Source organism: Gekko japonicus, unplaced genomic scaffold (assembly GCF_001447785.1).
Source record: "Gekko japonicus isolate JY-2015 unplaced genomic scaffold, Gekko_japonicus_V1.1 scaffold10, whole genome shotgun sequence".
In the NCBI taxonomy this organism is placed as follows: domain Eukaryota; kingdom Metazoa; phylum Chordata; class Lepidosauria; order Squamata; family Gekkonidae; genus Gekko; species Gekko japonicus.
Window position 1 is genome coordinate 751,456 of NW_015167526.1, and position 21,306 is coordinate 772,761.

The 21,306-nt window shown below is 48.9% G+C and overlaps 1 protein-coding gene across 1 annotated transcript in view; it reads right to left on the minus strand.

The window, feature by feature from the left end:
* Nucleotides 1-21,306, minus strand: part of MYO1H (myosin IH) — a 60,004-nt gene that overhangs the window by 33,775 nt on the left and 4,923 nt on the right. The window contains exons 4-15 of the mRNA XM_015413209.1: nt 19,896-19,976; nt 18,183-18,362; nt 17,289-17,387; nt 15,240-15,353; nt 12,945-13,016; nt 12,725-12,844; nt 10,926-10,993; nt 9,956-10,061; nt 8,300-8,380; nt 2,998-3,089; nt 2,709-2,803; nt 328-374 (exon numbers count right to left, since the gene is read on the minus strand). Coding sequence (XP_015268695.1) covers nt 328-374; nt 2,709-2,803; nt 2,998-3,089; nt 8,300-8,380; nt 9,956-10,061; nt 10,926-10,993; nt 12,725-12,844; nt 12,945-13,016; nt 15,240-15,353; nt 17,289-17,387; nt 18,183-18,362; nt 19,896-19,976 — 1,155 coding nt within the window. The remainder of the gene's footprint in view (nt 1-327; nt 375-2,708; nt 2,804-2,997; nt 3,090-8,299; nt 8,381-9,955; nt 10,062-10,925; nt 10,994-12,724; nt 12,845-12,944; nt 13,017-15,239; nt 15,354-17,288; nt 17,388-18,182; nt 18,363-19,895; nt 19,977-21,306) is intronic.

The following is a 21,306-nucleotide window of genomic DNA, read 5'->3' on the forward strand; positions in this document are numbered from 1 at the left end:
GGCCCCGGTCCAAAACAGTCCAGCGGTACCTTTAAGACCAAGTTTTATTCAGTTACAAGCTCTCCCTCCTCTGCGAGGGCAGATCTGCATGTCCGTCCGTCCCCCATAGCTAGCAATCCAAAACAGTCCAGTGGAGCCTGAGTGGTGGGTGTTGCCTTCTGACACACTTCCGGTGATGTCATGGGGTGTGGCATATGCAAATAAGTTATGCTAATGAGTTATGCTAATGAGCTCCTGCACCTCTTTTTCTATGAAATGACCCGTGGGGATATTAAATAAAATAATATCATATCCAGGGGAGTGGTCTGTAGCTGAGGGTGTTTTTACCTCTTTAAGGTTTCGGTAGAGAAGATCGTTATTTTTCTCCAGAAATCCTGAGGGGAATAGAAGTCAAAAGAAAACACTGAAAAAGGTAGAAAAAGGGGAACTCTTTTAAACAGACAGCAAAGCGACTTATGAAGCCATGAACATGGAGCTTACAGCTCTAAGCCCTGAGCAGACAGCTGATATCCAGGGTAATCAGTGCGTGGATTGTGCCCACTTCCCCAGCTCCCTGTCTTAACTGGGTCTTTGCAGAAGAACCGATCAACACACGGATGTCAAGAGAGGACTCATTAACCCCTTAAAAGCTTCTGGCATAATTCACACCAAGTCTGGACTCTTCCCCTCCAATCTGTCCCATAAAAATTCCTCTGTACAATTTTCTGTCACATATCTGTCTAACAAAGTGGGCCATGATGACCCACAAAACCTCATCTTGAAAGCAACATTGGCCCAGTCTGCATCTAGCATTCGCTCCGTTGTTTTACCAAACCCACACTGGAACAGAAAAAGATGCAGTTCAAAACCACATTCAAATACCCCGGGGCCAACGCCATACTGACTGCAGTCACCCCCAAATGGCCATAAAACGGCCATAAATCTATGCAGACGGCTACCATAAAACCGAGAGATCAAAGGAAGTGATAGCGGCATGCAGTCCGGACACCAGTGCTCCCTCTAAGCTGTGGAGTCTTGTGAGCAAAACGTCTACTTGGTGAGCTACCAGCATTAAAGTTGTGAGCGAGCAATTTGGCTGCTGCATCAATTAGTTGGCTCTGGAGCCATCTCCTTCCCGAGCTAAGACAAAAATGTGTGAGCTGGAGGCTAAAAAACTGTGAGCTGGCTCACACTGACTCAGCTTAGAGGAAACATTGCCAGACACTGCCATAAAATCCGACAATCAATCAAAGTGAAAGTGGCAGGCAACGGAGAGGGAAACTTCTGTTCCAACGTGGGTTTGGTAAAACAGCGGAGCAAAGGCTGGATGCAGACTGGGCCGTTGTTACGTCTTTATGGTGCCACGAGATTTTTGTCCGGCTTTGCTACAACACATTCTAACACGGCTATTGCTCTGCAACCGAACAGTTCGATTCGAGTCCAGCAGCACCTTAAGAGACCGGCAAGATTTCGAGGGAATGAGCTTTCGATAGTCGAAGCTCCCTTCGTCAGGTACCCCAAACATCTTGCTGGTCTGTAAAGTCTTACTGGACTAGGGCTGCCAGGTCTGGAGACTTTGGGGGTAGAACCGGGAGAGGGTGGGGTTTGGGGAGGGGCCTCAGCATGGTCCAATGCCAGAGAGTCCACCCTTCAAAGCAGGCATTTTCTTCAGGGGAGCAGGTCAACTGGAGATCGGTTGTAAGGGAGGGAGATCCCCAGGCCCCACCTGGAGGCTGGCAACCCTATACTGGACTCAAATCTAGCTGTTCAGACTGGAGAGAAATTGCTCATCAACCTGAGCTGGTAAACTGGGGGGAAGGCTGTGTTTTCCATTCACCTCCTTGGGATTCATCTTCGAACAAACCTATTGGTGAAAAAAAGCAAAGCAAATTGCGGATTCCAGAATTCAGGAATGAGTGATTCTAAACCCAATACCCTGTTCCAGAGGCAGCAACAATCCTTAAAATAAGCAGTGGAAATTTAGCACAAGAGTCCTGCCAGATTGCAAACTCTGCTAGTCGAGTTAACAGGAGTTTTTCAGAGGGTCGCCATGTTGGTCTGACACAGAACAGCTAAATTCAAGTCTGGTAGCATCTGAGAGACCAATAATAGGGATGGGCACAAACGGAACCACAAAGCAAAGTTCATGACAAATCTCCTGCGAAAGCCGCAAAACAGCTGAGTGGTTGGGAGGCTCCCTGCCACTCAGCTGTTTCGGGCTGTCTTGTGCAGTCACTTTAAACTTTAAAAGGACTGCAGAAGGCAGCCCAAAAAAACTGCTGCATGGCGGAGAAGCGCTCCCACCATGCAGCTCTCTTGGGAAGTCTTGGGCAGAAGACAGCTGAAACAGCGACACGACTGTATTTTGGGCTTTCTGCAAACCTCATTTAAAGGACCCTTTCAACAGGGTTCACATGGCCACGAGCTGCATGAACTGGTTCGGTTTGTGAATGAGCAGTTCGGTTCATGGTTCAGCCACGAATCACGAACCAAACCGCATTCTCCTGGTTTGTGACCATCCCTAACCAAAAAGATTTTTGGCGTATGAGCTTTTGAAACTCAAAGCTCTGTTTTGACTCTCAAAAGCTTATACCCCAAAAATCTTGTTGGTCTTTCTGGTACTACTACTGAACTCGAATCCATCTGCAAGGATTTTGTTCTTATGTTCTTGCTGAGGTTGTGTATTTGGAGTCTTCCCCAAGGACTTTGAAGAAGGTCCTTCCTCTCACCTACTGCACAGTAGGTCACCTCTCCTGCATAGTGAAGGAGGCGGAAATCAACCCAGCCAATGGATTTTCGGTTCTTCTGCTTTGCAAGCTTTCGGCTAGAGAGAAGAAGGCAGAGAAAAGCAGACAGCTGAGCCTTTTTGTCTGGATGCCATGACTGGAGTAGCTTTGCATCTGAGATGAAGTCAAAATATAAGTGGGTCAAGTATGTGTTGGGGGGGAGGGCTCTCGGGGCTCAAGAAGGCCTGGGAAAGGTCTCCTTTAAGGGAGGTTACCGAGCAGAGGTGCATACGTCAGGAAATGGGCATGGTGTCCCACTTTCTCCTCTAACTTTTCCAGGAAGCTCAGATCGGTGGCTTCACCAGGCCGCAAGCATTCTTCATCCTTAAAAGGAGGGAAAAGACATGGCAATTAATTGGTCATCCCGCCGAAGCTTTTCCCCAGGGGTGAGAGATGGAGGAGGAGGGGCATCCAACACCCAGCATTTTTATAAGGATGTGGTTCAGAGGCACGACACAGAGCCACGGACACACGTGGCTCAGCCACACTCACGATCTCGTAAGCCATGAAAGAAAGAGATCCATCTTCTTTCTGAAACGGTCTCTCGATGTGACTGTCAATGACTAGCTATGCATCTCTGGGCATTTGGCAAGCATGCTGCCGTGCTGGTGGAAAGTGTCATGGTCACAGCGGACTTACGGCAAGCCCGTATGGTTTCGAAGGCAAGAGATGAACAGAGGTGGCTTGCCACTGCCTGCCTCTGCGTGGCAACCCTGGACTTCTTTTGTTGGTCTCCCATCCAAGTACTAACTAGGCCCGACCCTGCTTAGCTTCTGAGATTGAGATGAGATCGGGCTAGCCTGAGTCCACCAGGTCAAGGCAGACAAAGAGGGGAGTTTGCCCTTTCCTGCCTCTGCAGAACAACCCTAGACTTACTTGGTGGTCTCCCATCAAAATACTAACTGGTCAACCCTGGTTAACATCTGAGATCTGACAAGATTAGGCCAGGTCAGGAAAAAACAGGCTCTATAGGTGCAGAATGGAGCTGCGGTGGCTCAAGTGGTTAAGACGCTGAACTGCAGGCTGCAAGGTCTGTAGCTCAGCAATTCGAGACCCGAGTGTGCCGCGTGACGGAGTGAGCTCCCGTCTCTGGCCCCAGCTCCTGCCAACCTAGCAGTTCGAAAGCAAGAAACTGCAAGTAGATCAATAGGTACTGCTTCGGTGGGAAGGTAACAGCGTTCCGTGCACCTTGGCGTTTAGTCATGCCGGCCACATGACCACGGAAACGTCTTTGGACAGCGCTGGCTCTTCGGCTTTGAAACAGAGATGAGCACCGCAACTCTAGAGTCGGATCCGACTGGCTTTCGAGCAAGGGAAACCTTTACCTTACCTTTACCTATGAGTGCAGAATCATTTGGTGTGGTTTTTTAAAAGAAAATAATGTTCCAAGACTTTCAAAGAGGGTTTAGAAGTATGTGGATGTTTTGAAACATGTATCTCACCAGGTGGCACAATAATGCTCTCAAGGCTGCTAATGATCTCAGGAAATGACAATCAGAAATCAAAGAAGAGACCTTTGCCTACAAAAAAAACCTGGTGCAATTTGGTCCACAACTACAAAAACACTTTCAAGCCAGCTGTTTCAAAAAATTACAGACCCCATAAAAAGAATATGAGCAGCAAAGTTAAAGCATTGACCTTGTCGTGCCAGATGTCCAAGAGAACATTTTTACCAATTACTTAAGGACAAGAAACATGGGGTGGGAGGGGGGACTACAATGGAAAAGGCCCCGCTCTTATTTCTCATGTTTACTAGAATTTTCAGAGACCACGAGGAGGTTGTACAGGATTTCCCTGTGCTGGGGGAGGGGCTGGGTTTCACTGGTCTATGTCCACCTCACCACACAAACACACACATGACCTGCATAGGCAGAATAAATTATGTAAAGCAAGCAAAACCTACTGCAGGCCCCAGTCAAACGGCAAAGTTGCCGCGGGAGAGGCACGGATGGTGGGCGGATTATCCGGGCGCGATCACACCCCAACATCTGGAAAGTGGAGCGCACCTGTGGCTTACCGCCGACAATGCGCCTTAAAAAACTAGTACCTCCAAGGTACTAGTAAACGTTTGCCACGGGCTGCCTCCAGACGCCCGTGGTGTGATCATGCTGGCACACGGCATTCCCCTCCGGTCCCTCGTTTACCCGCCGGCGCAGAGGGAAGGACCCGTGGTGTGCCGCCAGCACGTCTGATCGCGTAATCGCACATCAAACTGCGCCGGGGTAATTAGCCACGCCTTTCCCCCGCGATATCCGGCCTGTGTGACCGGGGCCGCAGATTAGCAAATGTATGCAGATAACACAATTCAAGCTTTAATCTAGTACTAATCTCCTTTTAATGCCCAGAGAAGTCAACCCAGTACAATATGTTGGCTGAACTGTCCTCTTTAGACACACACGAAACAGAAGTTCCACCATCGCGACAGGTACTGTGTTTGTCTGCTTGAAACGGCACACTGTTGCTCTGCAAAGCCTGACGTGGCTCCGGGTCATGATACTCCGGCCTCAGGCTGCCCATGTATTAATCATGCGGTGCCAGTCCTCTGTCAGCAGGCGATGAGGGTTTCGGCACACACAGCTCAAGGGTTCGTTCTTGAGTTATTCCCCTGAACCGGAACGGCCTAACAGTCGGCTCATGGAAGAAGCCTTGTTGGTGTTGGAGGGAGCGACTGGGCATGTCTGGACATTGGGGGGGGGGGCGCTGCAGCACGCTAAGTGTGTCCAGGTGTTACCTCCTTGAATAAGATGCCTCTCTGCGTGTTCACCTGGGAGCTGCCCTCTCTGACCCCTCCTCTCTTTCACTTTGACCTTTCCTTCCCTCTACTTCAGGGGTGTCGAACTCATTTGTTATGAGGGCCGGATCTGACATAAATAAGACCTTGTTGGGCCAGGGCCGTGTGTGTCATAACATGTAACACCAGGTAGCGGAGATATAAACTTGAGAAAGGACACAAAACACAAAGGTGGGTTTTTTTTTAACTTAAAATAAAAACGTGCTTAAAACATCAGCACTCTTGCAATATTTTGTTTATTGAACAGTGTCTGATAACTGACCCCTCTTGCTCTGAATTTATTGCATCAGAATGTCTGTGCTGTTGCAATCTTAACTCTGCTGTTCAGGTGTGTATCTGTAAGCTACGAACCTCCGATGACGTGACAGCAGCAGAACTGGAAGAAGAAGCAGAAGACAGCCAGTTCCACTGCGGGCCTGATAGAAACCCTCCGGGGGCCTGATCCGGCCCTCAAGCCACATGTTTCACACCCCTGCTCTACTTGGTCCTCCATGGAGACACATGTTTCTGCAGGTCTCACACACGATGCCGGTGTAGCTGGCCAGTTGTTACAGGGAAAGTACCCCTTAGATTAGGCTTCTCTCTCTCCTTTCGACTGCAGCCTGAATGTGAAACGGATCTACTGGAATAAATTTCAGTCTATCTTTCTTTGCAATATACTTCTTGGGAGATTTATTCACTGCACTATGATAGGCATTCTCGGCTATCTTCCCCAAGCGACTTTTCACAATCAGACTGTCAAGGAGGTCTAACGCGGAACACATTCTTGTGCGAGTTCGTCCAACATGGCACCCAATATCAGCTTCTGCCCTGGAATAGGCTTAAGCATTACCCATCGTCCCACCCCACAGCTCTAAGGAGGGCCAAATTAGGACCCACAGGGGACTGGCCACCACTGCCAGTCCGGGTATCTGGTGCTGCCCTGTCTCCCCTGCCGCTTCTTAAGTGTCTGAAGCAACCCGAGCTGCAGTGTTAGGAGAGTCTAGTAACAAATAAATATACGCTGCAAAAACCTTTTAACAAACTAATGTGTTCTATTTATGGTCATCATTTAGTAAAGTGCATAGTGTATCATTATTTCATCCTAGTCAGGTATAAATATTCATTACATTCAATAAGCAATACCATTCAGTACATACGGATTTGCTAACTACCAGACAATTTTGCATCAGTGTTTTAAAAGTCAAGCCCCAACGGGAGTTTCTAGAATTATAAACCCGCTTCTCCTTGCATGAAGTCTTCCAAAGAGGGGGACAGCTTTCTTAATAGTTGTATGGATGCTTTTTTGCCGGTCCTACAAAAGACACATTGTGCAGCTAACATTCATGGACGGAGTACTCCTGTCACTCTCAAAGTTGCATCAGTGTCACCAGACATTACCGGAAGAAGGGAATATATGGAATTGCCCCCCCCCCCCCAATTTTCATATGTTGTCATTGTGAACTTTTCTGTTTCAAAGTTCCAGTTCACACAAGGAAGCAGCAAAAGCAAAATGGGGGGGGGTTTGGCTTGGAACAGCAGGGATGATTGTTCCAAAACCTCTCTAATGATCAGCAGCCATGATGACCCCCATACCACGATCGATCACATGGATCCATTCTGCTAACAATGCCACCCTACCCCCACCCACCCCAGTGCAAGAAGCTTTTTGGAATCCAGTTCAACTGCTGCACCCTCCCAGAAAGAAATGTAGGAAGTGTTCTTTTGTTGGAGTGCTGACAGACATTGGTACTATGCAAGCACTGGAGAATTCTGTAACCGATAGCTGGAGTGCTGTAGACTTTAAGAGTGTTACGTGTTCCTCATGCCGGGACAGGCTTGTATAGTTCCCCTAACGGCACAGCTTGCATTCTTCATTAGTGAAAAGGAGCAAGAGTCCAGGAGCAACTTAATGACTAACAACATTTGTCGCAGGGCATGCACTTTCACTGCTCACTTCTTCAGATACAGCTAGAATGTGAGTCCATCTGTCCTTACATCTTGGAGAGTGAAGTGATTTCAGATGCCAAATGACAATAGCAGACATTAGTAATAAGAAACCTAGGTCTCGATTCAGTCCAGGAGGATGCATTGTCTTGAGCTTCATTATCAGTGGCAATTCAGCAGTCTCTCTTTCTAATCTCCCTTTGAAATTCCTTCATAAGAGAACTGCTACTCTTAGGTCAGCAACTGAATGCCCTGGAAGGTTAAAATGTTCCCCCACTGGTTTTTGAATGTTGTGGTTTCTAATAGCAATAGTAACAATAAGAGTCCAGTAGCGCCTTAAAGACTAACAAAGTTTGTGGCAGGCCACGAGCTTTTGTGAATCACTGTTCACTTCTTTAGACTTATTTCCATTTATTCTTTGCATCCTCCAGGACTGAATCCTCCTGGACCAAATCGAGACCTTGGTTCCCTGTCTCGTTACCACTGCTGATATCTCCATGCCTAATACCCCTCTGCATATCACACCTAGTACAATCAAGCCTGCTATTGCCATTCAGCATCTGAAGTCGTCTTTATAAAGTTTATACCTCTGGTACCTCGTGTTACATTTTATGGCACACATAGCCCGACCTGACAAAGAGAAATTTATGTCAGATCCGGCCCTCATAACAAATGAGTTTGACATCTCTGCTCTATAGCATTATATCTTGCTGAGGTTCCCCCAGGCTCCACCGCCAAATCTCCCGGAATTTCCCAATGTAGAGTTGGCAACCCTAAACCATGTCCACAAGTTACACTGATCTAATATATTTCTTACCAGTATGGAAATAATCCCTTTATGTTTCTCTTCCACTAGATCACAAATTATCTTGTTGTTGAAATACGGAATTGGCTCCCACTGGAATTAGAAGCAAAAGATCAAGGATTTTTTAAAATGTGCACAAATAGAACTTTATGCAAAACCAGCCATACCTTTGACTTGAGTACAGAAGAAGGCTTCGCTTATCGGCACGGCTAAGACCTTCAATCCATTGGGTAGTTTAAGACCGAAGCTCGGCTCAGGAAGGAGGGCTCCAGAGCAAGCTAATTTATGCAGTAGCCAGATCGCTCGCTCACAACTTTAATGCCAGTAGCTCATAAAGTAGAATTTTTGCTCACAGGACTTCACAGCTTAGAGGGAGCGTTGGCTACAACATCAAGAAAAGTTCTGACAAAGCCAGGAGAGGCAGGCATTTGGTTTTAAGAGCTGGAAAAGGCTTCTGACCAGTATCATTCCCTGAAGGTGGGAGATGATTTTTTTTTAATAAATCAAACCTGGCTTGAAAGATTATTGCTCATGGTGGAGATGCATTTTTCAGTTTCACCTCAGCTAAACAGATTGGGCAAGTTTGTTTCAAAAAACCTGCAGGACCCGTTTAAGTCGAGGCCCCAGGAGGACCAAAGAGCATCTGGCAGGGGGTACTCTCTCAGACCACTTCCTATTCTCTCAAAAACAATTTCCATCGTAAAGTATTTGCTTTGCATGCATGGAGCCATCCAGGGCTTTTTTTGTAGAAAAAGCCCAACAGGAACTCATTAGCATAATAGGCCACACCCAACAGCAGAGACTTATTAGCATATTAAGCCACACCATGACAGCACAACTCATTCGCATATTAGGCCACACTCCTATGTTGCCAGAAGTGTGGTCATCCAGCCACACCCACCTTTTGCTTCTTATTCTGTTTACCTTGTTTGTTGTCCAAACCCAGGGCTTTTTTTGGAGCAGGAACCCCTTTGCATGTTAGGCCACACACCCCTAAGGTAGCCAATCCTAATGAGTTCCTGCTGTTGGGTGTGGCCTATTATGCTAATGAGTTCCTGCTGGGCGTGGCCAACTCGGGAGCCAGCCGGAACTCCGTTCCTGTGCGTTCCTGCCCAAAAATAGCCCTGGAGCCATCTAACCCCACGCTGTCCACTCTGACAGCAGCCCTCCAAGAAAGGCCTTCCCCCAACACTTGCTGCCTGAAATCCTTTAGCGGAAGGTTCCTGGGATTGAACTTGGGCTCTCCCGCATGCAAAACAGGCACTCTGCCACTGACCTACAGCCCTTCCACCCCTCCAGCGGGAGATGCCAGCCTCCAGGTGGGACCTGGGGAATCCCCCCGAATTACAGCTCATCTCCAGACTGCAGAGGTCAGTTCCCCAGGAGAAAATGGCTGCTTTGGAGGCTGGACTCTATGGCCTTGTGCCCCACCGAGGTCCCTGTCCTCCCCGGGCTCCATCCCCAAATCTCCAGGAGTTTCCCCACCTGGAACTGGCAACCCAACCCCCTGCCAGTGGCCAGGGGGAAGGGGGCAGCTCTGCCTCCAGCCATTTTCTTTTCCACTGAAAGGCGTGGCCCACCAAATCACTCAAACCTGGGCAGCCAGGTGACCATTCTGCAGGGGATCCAAAGCGAGGGAAGCGGATTGGGGGCAGCGGGGGGCCTTACCTCTACGCCCTCCAGCTTGTACTCTTCTTGCTCCGCCTTCAAGGTCATCTCTATCAGCAGCTGCTGGAGCTTCTCGTTGCAATAGTTGATGCAGAACTGCTCAAAGCTTGTGAAAATGTCAACAGCAGAACGTCACTGGAAACACTGGTCCAAGTCTCCAAATCAGCAGCCCAGCAGGTCAACTTGGGGATGGAGCGTCAAATCCTCCCGACCCCACAAAACCCTTTGCATTGGAAATCGCATGCAATCCAAGCCAATCACAACCCAGCCCCAGGAGACACTGCCACCCATTGAAGCACAGCTCCACACAGCTGAACACACGAAGCAGCCTTTGACTGAACCAGTCCCTTCTCCTGTCTAGCTCGGCATAATCGCCTCTGACTGGCGGGGGGGGGGGTCCTCCGGCAGAGAAACGTCTTTCCTGGCAGCTGGGAGCATTCAACCAGCAACTGAACCTGGGCCCTTCTCTATGAACCTGGGCCTGTAGCTACAGTGGGGGGCATCTCGGGGCTAGGCCCCCGACTTGCTGGCAAGGCCCCCTGACTTCCCACCCAGCCCAGGGCGCCACGGCCTTCTCCCCTGGATTGATTTGATTAGCCGGTGCCCCCTAAGAAATTTAAATGCCCCTCCCTGACTTTAAAAATCTTGGCTACGGGCCCGATGCAGAGCAGAAAACGTACTCATTCACCTTCCCGACAGAATAGGTACAGCACAGTCCCTGTTTGTTTAGAGACCTCCAAATATCACAGGAGCAGTGTTCCCTCTAAGCTGAGCTAGCGTGAGCTAGCTCACCGTCTTTTAGCCTCCAGCTCACACATTTCTGTCTCCGCTCAAGGAAGGAGGGCTCCAGAGCAAACTAATCGATACACCAGCCAAATTGTCAGTCGCTCACCAAGTAGGATTTCTGCTCACAGGACTCCACAGCTTAGAGGGAGCCTTGCCTATGCATTGAGTTTCCAACTCCACTCACCTGTTTGTCTCAAAGACTTCAAAGCCATAGATGTCAAGCAGGCCGATGACGGTTTTCCGGGTGGGATCCTGCCAAGCAAATAGACAGTCAGCACTGGGCGAGGGGCGAGCTTGGAGGCTAGAGGAATCATTGAGGAATCTTTTTTATTGAATTTTTATAAATTGACTGTTCTATTCAGTGTTGTAACCACCCTGAGCCTGTATCCCAGGGGATGGTGGGATATAATAAATAAATAAATAAATAAATAAATAAATGAGCCCATGAGCACCTTAAAAGACTAACAACATTTGTGGCAGGGTGTGAGCTTTCGTGAGTCATAGAATCATAGAATGTTAAGGAGTTGGAAGGGACCCTGCAGGTCATCTAGTCCAACCCCCTGCACTCTGCAGGAGCGCAGCCGAAAGATAGCCCTACAACACACCCGAAAGATGGCCGTCCAGCCTCCGCTGGAAAACGTCCAGCGAAAGAGCCTCCGCCACCTCTCGAGGCAGACTGTTCCACTGCTCAACCACTCTTAGAATCATAGAATGTTAAGAGTTTGAAGGGACCTTGCAGGTCATCCCATGTGTATTCTTTTAATCCATTTCCCTTTGAAATTGATCCCACACCAAGGAATTCCCGTGTTCCAGGCACCCAACTGGTGTGTGTTGTTCCCCCCCCCACGTGACGTCATCCTTATTCGCACACAAACTATTAACAACCTGTTCTTTCCACACTCAAACAACAACAACAACAACCCCACTTTATTTTAAATCTGTTAAAAAACAGTATATCCTGAGCAGGATGCTATAGGCAGCAGCAATTGCAAGACTTTGACGAAGAATGATTCCATTACTATTTTCATTTTTTGATAACCGCAAGAGGCCAGTCCCTAGCAACAATTAGCATAACAAAAGAGAATTGCCTGCCTTTTAGACAGACCGGACGGGATCGTCAGAGGCTCTGCAATTACAAGAAGGTTTTTAAAAAGGCCAACCTAGCAGTTTGAAAGCAAGAAATTGCAAGTAGATAAACAGGTACCGCCGAGTGCCGCCTGACGGAGTGAGCTCCCGTCTCTGGCCCCAGCTCCTGCCAGCCTAGCAGTTCGAAGGCAAGAAATTGCAAGTAGATAAACAGGTACCACTTCGGTGGGAAGGTAACAGCGTTCCATGCACCTCAGCATCTACTCATGCCAGCCACATGACCACAGAGAAGTCTTCTGATAGCGCTGGCTCTTCGGCTTGGAAACGGAGATGAGCACCGCATCCCTAGAGTCAGATTCAACCGGCTTTTGAGCAAGCAAAACCTTTACCTTTATTCAGGGCTATTTTTGGGCAGGAACGTACAGGAACGGAGTTCCGGCTGGCTCCTGAGTTGGCCACGCCCAGCAGGTATTCATTAGCATAATAGGCCACACCCAACAGCAGAAACTCATTAGGATTGGCTACATTAGGGGTGTGTGGCCTAACATGCAAAGGGTTCCTGCTACAAAAAAAGCCCTGGGTTTTGACAACAAACAAGGTCAACAGAATAAGAAGCAAAAGGTGGGCATGGCTGGATGACCACACTTCTGGTGACATGGGGGTGTGGCCTAATATGCTAATGTGCTGTGCTGTCAGGGGTGTGGCCTACTATGCTAATGAGTTCCTGCTGGTGGGTGTGGCCTGTTATGCTGATGAGTTCCTGCTGGGCTTTTTCTACAAAAAGAGCCCTGCTACTTAAATTGAAGCAGAACAAAACCTTTGACAGAGCAAACTAAAAAAGAAGCGCAGAATGGAACAAGTGGCACCTGCCCAGTCCAGGAAACAGCAAGAACCAACCTTATTCGCTAGAGACTCATTGATTTTGTTAACCAGCCAAGTAAACATCCGTCCATATATTGCCTTCGCCACGGCATCTCGAGCGTAATAGGCCAAATCCACATTCAGTGGGCTCAAAACCTTCAGGGAGGGGGGAGGAAAATACAACAAGTAAACACACATCTGAATTTGAAATTTCCTGTCTCTGCAGCTGGGTAGAGAAGAACACAGCCCATTGTACCTCCTCAAAGCGAGCCTCAATTTTCCTGTTCGTCAGAGCTTCTTGTAGAATGGATAGGTGGACACCCAAGAGCTAGAATGAGAGAGAAGCGATACCTTCAGCAGCAATGCAACAGGAGCGGTCTTCTCAAGGCTGGAAGCGTTTGTGGATTATACAGCATACGTTCTGTGTTGTGTTCCCATTGATATTTATTTATTTATTTATTATATTTATAACTCGCCCTCCCCGCAAACGGGCTCAGGGCGGCTCACATTGCCTGGCACAATGTGCCAAGATTCATATACAGTTAAAACATTTAAAACTTAACATTTAACACTGTTAAAGCATTTAAAACATGTAAACAATCGGCAATTGCCGAATAAAGTGCACTCAGTAATTAGCAACCAAGATGGCGTGTCGTGTCATTGAATTTCAATATTCTTATCCCACCGTTCCTTCTATTATTAGATCTCCAAGGCAGTGTACCGTCAATGTACTGGATCCTACGCATCTATTCCACTAACAGTAGCACTTCCCATTTCTTTATCATTTTTATGTGAGAACAAGGCCACATCCACATGGGTTACGGACGGTCATAGGCAGTGTTCCCTCATTTTTTTTAAAAAAAAAATTATTCATTTTTTTAAACCACACAATTACAACAATATTTGACACAAAGAACAGTTACCAGCTCGCTTAAGCAGTTTTCCCCCTGGTAGTTTAAGAGAATAAGTAACCTTTACAAATGCACATAATACAACCACTTAAAGCCTGCATCAAACACAGAACAGTTAAAAGAACAGCAACTTTTTGTATAACGGGTTTTTTGGGATTGTCTCACTATCTTCTAGATGACTAATGATAGGAAACCATACTGCCTGAAACGACTTTTGGTACTTTTCTGACTGCACAGCTGAAGAATTACATGAAGTGCACCCGTGTATAAAGCATTCTCTGATCTTCCTTTGCCAGCAGGGCTCTTTTTGTAGAAAAAGCCCAGCAGGAACTCATTAGCATAATAGGTCACACCCAACAGCAAAACTCATTAGCATATACGCCACACCCCGACAGCACCACTCATTAGCACATTAGGCCACACCCCCATGTTACCAGAAGTGTGGTCATCCAGCCACACCCACGTTTCACTTCTTATTCTGTTTACCTTGTTTGTTGTCAAAACCCAGGGCCTTTTTTTTGTAGCAGGAACCCCTTTGCTTGTTAGGCCACACACCCCTAATGTAGCCAATCCTAATGAGTTTCTGCTGTTGGGTGTGGCCTATTATGCTAATGAGTTCCTGCTGGGCGTGGCCAACTCAGGAGCCAGCCGGAACTCAATTCCTGTGCGTTCCTGCCCAAAAATAGCCCTGTTTGCCAGCATGTTAACGTGGGAACATATTTTTGTTTGCATTTTTGTGCAATCGTTATTTTTGCCAACATCAGTAAAGTCAACAGTAATGTTTCTGAGCTTTTTCTACTTACAGACATACGCCATGTCTCCAGAAAGATGGAATCTAGAGTCTGTTATTAGCGCAATTTGTTGAATTATCAGCATCCAGTAGCCTTTTAATTGTGGGCAGGACCACCAGCAATGCACAAAGTCCGCTATAGCACCGCAGTTTTTCCAGCATTTATTTGAAATCTTTGGGTTTATTTTATGTAGAACTGCTGAATGAGGTAAATCTAATGCTAAAAATATTGGAAGTGTTACTAGGTGAAGACCAAATAGAGTTCCATTGATCCTCTGTGAATGTCTTTTGACAGTCTAGCTGCCATTGTTGTTGAGACTTTAGGGCGTTAACTGAACATGGAATTGCAATAGAAGAACCCCACGCCAGGCAGTGTTCCCCCTAAGCTGAGTTAGTGTGAGCTAGCTCACAGTTTTTTAGCCTCCGGCTCACACATTTTTGTCTTAGCTCCAGAAGGAGGGCTCCAGAGCAACCTAATTTAGGCAGCAGCCAAATCGCTCGCTCACAACTTCAATGCCAGTAGCTCACAAAGTAGAATTTTTGCTCACAAGACTCCACAGCTTAGAGAGAGCATTGGTCATAGGGTTGTATCTTACCAACTTTTTCAGTGGTGGAAGAAGGAAGAAGGAGACCTCACCAAAAAGGCTATGCTGGGGATTGTGGCACCTGTCTGGACAAAAGCCAGACGGGACAGTGAATACAGTGAGAGATCGAGTGGCAAAGCCGCCCGGATACCACCGGTTGAATGCAATAGAGGCTGTACATGACGATTAACACACGGAGTGCTGAACTAACTCCCCCCCAAAAAAAATCAGCTCAAAATCCGCCTCCCCCCCCCTCAGGTGGGTACCTTGGAGATCCATTTGATCTGGGTGCCGTTGGTGATGATGGCGTGGCCGTTGCTGTCCTCCTCGAATTGGATGTTGCCCAGGTGGAGGACACTCCCAATGATTCCAAAGAGGTTCTGTTGTCAAAGAGACACGACAGCTGTAAAGCCAACGATGGCTGCCTGAAGGTATTGCCCCGACTCTGTGTGTTCGAGACAGTCCACAAGACTTCAAATTGTGCCCGGGGGGGGGGGAACGCTAGGCTTCTCTGCCTTCAAGCGTCATATAACATTTATTGTTCTCCTGCTAGGCACGGAAGAGGAAATATCCAGATCACTGAAACTCCCTCCAAGGGAGAAGGAGAGAAGAAGCATCAAGGACAAGCTCGGGCAGGGGCAGACCAGCTCCGTAACTTCATTTCAATGCTTTCTAAAACTCTTTTCTTTTTGCTTCAGTTATACCTCACTTCCCCCCCCCCCCAATGGGGACCCCTAGGAAGCTGACATAATTCTCCTCTCCTCTGCCTCTTCACTGGCCCCTTTCTGCACCCTGCATCTTGCCTCGGTTTTCTGAGCGCACCCTGTTCTTCCATTCTGCATCCCCTCCCACTTTCACACCCAGTTCGTGTCAGGCAGGGCTCTTTTTGTAGAAAAAGTCCAGCAGGAACTCATTAGCATAATAGGCCACACCCAACACCAGAAACTCATTAGCAATATAGGCCACACCCCTGCCAGCACTGCTCATTAGCACATTAGGCCGCACCCCCATGTTACCAGAAGTGTGGTCATCCAGCCACACCCACCTTTTGCTTCTTATTCTGTTTACCTTGTTTGTGGTCAAAACCCAGGGCCTTTTTTTGTAGCAGGAACTCCTTTGCATGTTAGGCCACACACCCCTAATGTAGCCAATCCTAATGAGTTTCTGCTGTTGGGTGTGGCCTGTTATGCTAATGAGTTCCTGCTGGGCGTGGCCAACTTGGTAACCAGCCGGAACTCCGTTCCTGTGCGTTCCTGCCCAAAAATAGCCCTGGCAGGGCTTTTCCTCATTTCTGCATTTGTTTTACAGGAGTCTGCATTCAGACCGCTTCCAGCACACTGTGGCCCCATAGCTACCGAAACTCTTTTTCCTGCGGATTCTTTGTTCTCATCCACTTTCGAATTGCTAATCCCAGGGGTCATTTCGTAGAAAAAGAGGTGCAGGAGCTCATTAGCATAACTCATTAGCATAACTCATTTGCATATGCCACACCCCCTGACATCACCGGAAGCGTGTCAGAAGGTAACACCCACCGCTCAGGTTTCACTGGACTGTTTTGGATTGCTAGCTATTGGGGGGGAGAACATGCAGATCTGTCCTCGCCGAGGAGGGAGAGCTTGTACCTGAATAAAACTTGGCCTTAAAGGTGCCACTGGACTGCTTTGGACCGGGGGGCCGGGGGGGGGCTCTGCAGCTTACCTGGCTGTTTCTTGCTCTGACGGAGGGCTGCTGGGAGCAGGGGGTGGGGCTTGTTGCCTGTGCCCGCCCCCTGGGCTCTTCACTGCTGGAGCTCCGCTCCTGTGCGCTCCAGCAGGAAACGACCCCTGGCTAATCCTTTCTAAAGTAGAATTGTTTCTGTGGGTATTTGCTGCCCACTGCCCTCTCCTGTTTCCGCCTCTCTCTCTTCAGGTTGATGCTCCCTCCCCTGTTCTGTTTTATTTCCCTCCTTCTCCAAAGACAAAAGAGGACATGTCCTCTTGCTCAGGCAAACTTTTAAAAAAAGCCAGAGAGGGCATAAGAAGGAAATCAGAACATATAAAGGATTAGGGGATTCCCTGCTCCCAAATGTGTCAGTCTTGCATGTGGGGGTCTGGATTTCCCCCTCCCTTCTCTTTCTTTTTGCATAATCACGAAGGGAGGGAGGGAGGGAGGGAGGAGTTGGTAGCCAGTTAGTTCAAAAATTGCAGATTTTGCATACAGAAGACACAAATAAATAAACCGAAGGGGGGGAATGCATGCCCTTAAGGCTTGACTCCTTGGATTCTCCGGAGCAAGCTGTCAGTGCAAAAAGGGCCACTATTTGCTTTCCTTCATACCTGGATATCTCTCTCTGCAAAATCAATGACGGCGAAAGCTTTGCGGACCATCCGCCAGTCGCTCCGGTCGTTGATGGAAGACACTTTGGCACAGTTCCCCTGCAGGAGGAAGAGGGGGTGGCGAAAGGATCCTTTACTGATCCACTGCTGCAGAGCTTGCAGAATGGGGGTGCTGGCCCATGGAACCCTGGGCTCACCCCCCCAGGGCCAGTCCTATGGTTGCCAACCTCCAGGTGGGGCCTGGGGTTCTCCCAGAATTTTTATAGCAGGAACTCCTTTGCAGGAACTTCTCTCCAGCTACAGAGATCAGTTGCACTGGAGGAAATAGCTGCTTTAGAGGGTGGACTCCATGGAATACTTTATGGCCAGGGACCTGCATACCTGAGGGACCACATTTCCCCATATGTTCCCCAGAGAGCGCTGCGATCGGGGACCCAGAATCGGTTGGGTCCTCCCGAATATCAAGGAGGCAAGGTTAGCGACAACTAGGCCTTTCTCGGTGGCGGCTCCACTCTGGTGGAATGAGCTCCCGGAGGAGATCAGGGCCCTGCAGGACGTGTTGCAGTTCTGCAGCCCCTGTGAGACGGAGCTCTTCCGCCCGCCCTTTGGAGCCGCCACTGCTACTGACACCTGACAGCCTGTGAAGAGAGAGCCTGATCCGCCTGCATCCCCCAATTACTGCTTGACCTGATCGCCACGGATACCGGAAGAAGATCAAGGAGCTGACTGCATGATGAGGAATGAAGTGGTTTCAGCCACTGTGTGACCGAGTGATGGACCGGATGGGCCGTTGGCCTGATCCAGCAGGGCTTCTCTCACATTCTTAAGTCTGGGCCACGGCTTACCAAACACAGCCATATAGACCGAGGGGTGCGCAAAGGGTCACACAACCACCTGTACGAGATAAAGGTACTTCTGAGGATCACGCTCCAGCCCAAGCCCACGAAGCAAGTCTTCTTCCCCTCCTTCCAGGAACTGGTAGAAGACATGGAAGTTCCGTTCCCCGGGATTTTGGTGAACCACACGGGACTTCTCAATCAGGTAGCTGAGGATGTGCCCTCCGACGGGAGTCCCCTGGCAACAAAGCAAACAGAAGAACGGGGTTGGGGGGAGATGAAGAAAGAGGGCTCCCTTGCGACGATGGCAATGCCTACCAAGAGCAGGGGCTGACTGGCCTTCTTTAACACGGGGCTCAAATGCACAACACGTCCCACATGTGTGGGGTCATGGATGTGCGACCGGACTCTCCATTAGACATCAGAGGGACGCACCTTCAACCAAGGGTCCCCAGGCCTTTTGAGCCTGCGGGCACCTTTGGAATTCTGAGACACGGTGGTGGTGGGTGCAGCCACAAAATGGCTGCCGCAGGAGGCAAAACCGGCCACAAAATGGCTGCCACAGCTTATCTTCAGTCACACTGTGAAGATTCTTTTTTGGTTTTTTTTTGGGGTGTGTGTGTGTGTGCATGAGCAGTCGGGTTAGAACAGATAAAAGGAAGTCCTTCTTCACCCAAAGAGTGATGAACACACGGAATTCACTGCCACAGGAGGTGGTGGCGGCTACAAGCATGGACGGCTTCAAGAGGGAATTAGGTAAGCATATGGAGCAGAGGTCCATCAGTGGCTATAGCCACAAAGTATAGATAGGGGCTCTGGGGCAAGGGGTGCTCTGTCATCTTGGTGCTTGGGGAGTGCAATAGTGGGAGGGCTCCTGGAGTTCTGGCCCCACTGATGGAACCTGGTATTTTTGGCCATTGAGTGACAGAATGTTGGACTGGATGGGGCTATTGGCCTGATCCAACACTGGCTTCTCTTATGTTCTTATAGGAACTCTCGGTCTGGGGCCAAGTGATGTTCTGTATTCTTGGTGCTTTGGGGGGGGGGCAACAGCGGGAGGGCTTCTAGTGTCCTGGCCCCACTACTGGGCCTTCTGGTGGCACCTGGTATTTCTGGCCACTGTGTGACACAGAGTGTTGGACTGGATGGACCTTTGGCCTGATCCAACATTGGCTTCTCTTATGTTCTTATAGGAACTCTCGGTCTGGGGCCAAGTGATGCTCTGTATTCTTGGTGCTTGGGGGGGTCAACAGTGCGAGGGCGTCTAGTGTCCTGGTCCCACTGCTGGACCTCCTGATGGCACCTGGTACTTCTGGCCACTGTGTGACACAGAGTGTTGGACTGGATGCGCCACTGGCCTGATCCAGCATTGGCTTCACCTTCAGGCCCCACGCTTTAAACAGTGCTTCTTCACTCACCACTGTGAGGGACTGCTGTGGGTGGGGGGAGCTTCCGATTTCCTCCCCCCCCCCCGTTTTTGCCAGCAGAAGGGGCAGCCAGCGTGGGGGGGGGGTATTCAAATGGCCAGAGAGGCATCTTCACATGAAGGAAGATTTGACACAGATTCCTGAGAGGCATTTTCTTATTCTCAAGAGACCACCACCACCAGTGGTCCCTCTAAGCTGAGTTAGCGTGAGCTGGCTCCAGAGCATTATGAAGCAGCCAAATTGCTCGCTCACAACTTCAATGCCAGGAGCTCACAAAGTAGTACTTTTGCTCACAAGACTCCACAGGTTAGAGGGAGCATTGCCCACCCCCACACTTCCTGTACCTTGAAATCAAACTGGATGTCCATGTACTTCCCAAATCTGCTTGAGTTGTCGTTGCACAGAGTTTTTGCGTTTCCAAAAGCCTGGAGGGGGAAAAAAATAAACACACCTCAGAAGAAAGCCATTTTGGTATGCCGTGCTTATCGTTTGGGATTGTTTTTTTCCTTTGTTTTTTGGATTCCGAGGCATGTTTGCTGTTTTGTCTTTTTGAATTCTTACGCACGTCTTTCTAATTTTCTTCCTGGTTTTCATTACTGCCTTATTTGTTTATTTAATTCATTGGTACCCTACCTTTTGCCCCTTTGGGGACCCAAGGTGGCCCGCCTCATTCTCCTCTCCTCCCTTTTACTTCACAACAACCCTGTGAAGTAGGTTAGGCTGGCCCAAGGTCACCCAGCAAGCTTCCATGATACAAATGTGCATTCGAACCTGGGTCTCTCCGATATTAGTTCAACACTCTTAACCACAACACCAAGGGTTGCCAAGTCCAGGTTGGGAAACTCCTGGAGATTTGGGGCTGGAGGCTGGGGAGGACAGGGACCTCAGTGAGGTACGATGCCATAACCACCCTCCAAAGCATCCATTTTCTCCCAAGAAGCTGATCTCTGCAGTTTGGAGATGAGCTGTCATTCCAGGGGATCCCCAGGTCTCACCTGGAGGTTGGCATCCCCAAGTGATCTGACCTGGTTTTTATTCACCAGTTTTTCTTCCTTCCCTTCCATCCTTCTTCTCCTTTCCTCCCACTTCTGCATTTCAAATAGTAAAGGAACTTCAAATAGTAAAGGTAAAGGTCTCCCTTGCTCGAAAGCCAGTCGAATCCGACTCTAGGGTTGTGGTGCTCATCTCCGCTTCAAAGCCGAAGAGCCAGCGCTGTCCGAAGACGTTTCTGCGGTCATGTGGGCGGCATGACTAAACACCAAGGCGCACGGAATGCTGTGACCTTCCCACCGAAGTGGTACCTATTGATCTACTTGCAATTTCTTGCTTTCGAACTGCTAGGTTGGCAGGAGCTGGAACTAGAGACGGGAGCTCACTCCGTCATGCGGCACACTCGGGTCTCGAACTGCTAAACTACTGACCTTCCACGGCCTGCAGTTCAGCGTCTTAACCACTTGAGCCACCGCAGCTCCTTTCGGAACTTCAAATACTGTTCCCTTTATCCAGCCAAAGGAGCTTGCCCTCAAATGCTGGATGCCAGGGTCATCGAATTTTGCAGATAAACTGAAGGTGCGCATAATGCATAAAAATCGACATGTGCAATTCCCAGAACAAGAAGTTAGGCCTCCTCAGGACAGAAGATCCCTGCTGGCCCTGAGGAACTGTCCATACAGTTCAGTATCCTGTTTCCCAATGCCCCCCCCCACTGGCAACCCAAAGTGAGGGCGAATCTCGCCCCCCTTCCATGGGAAGAGC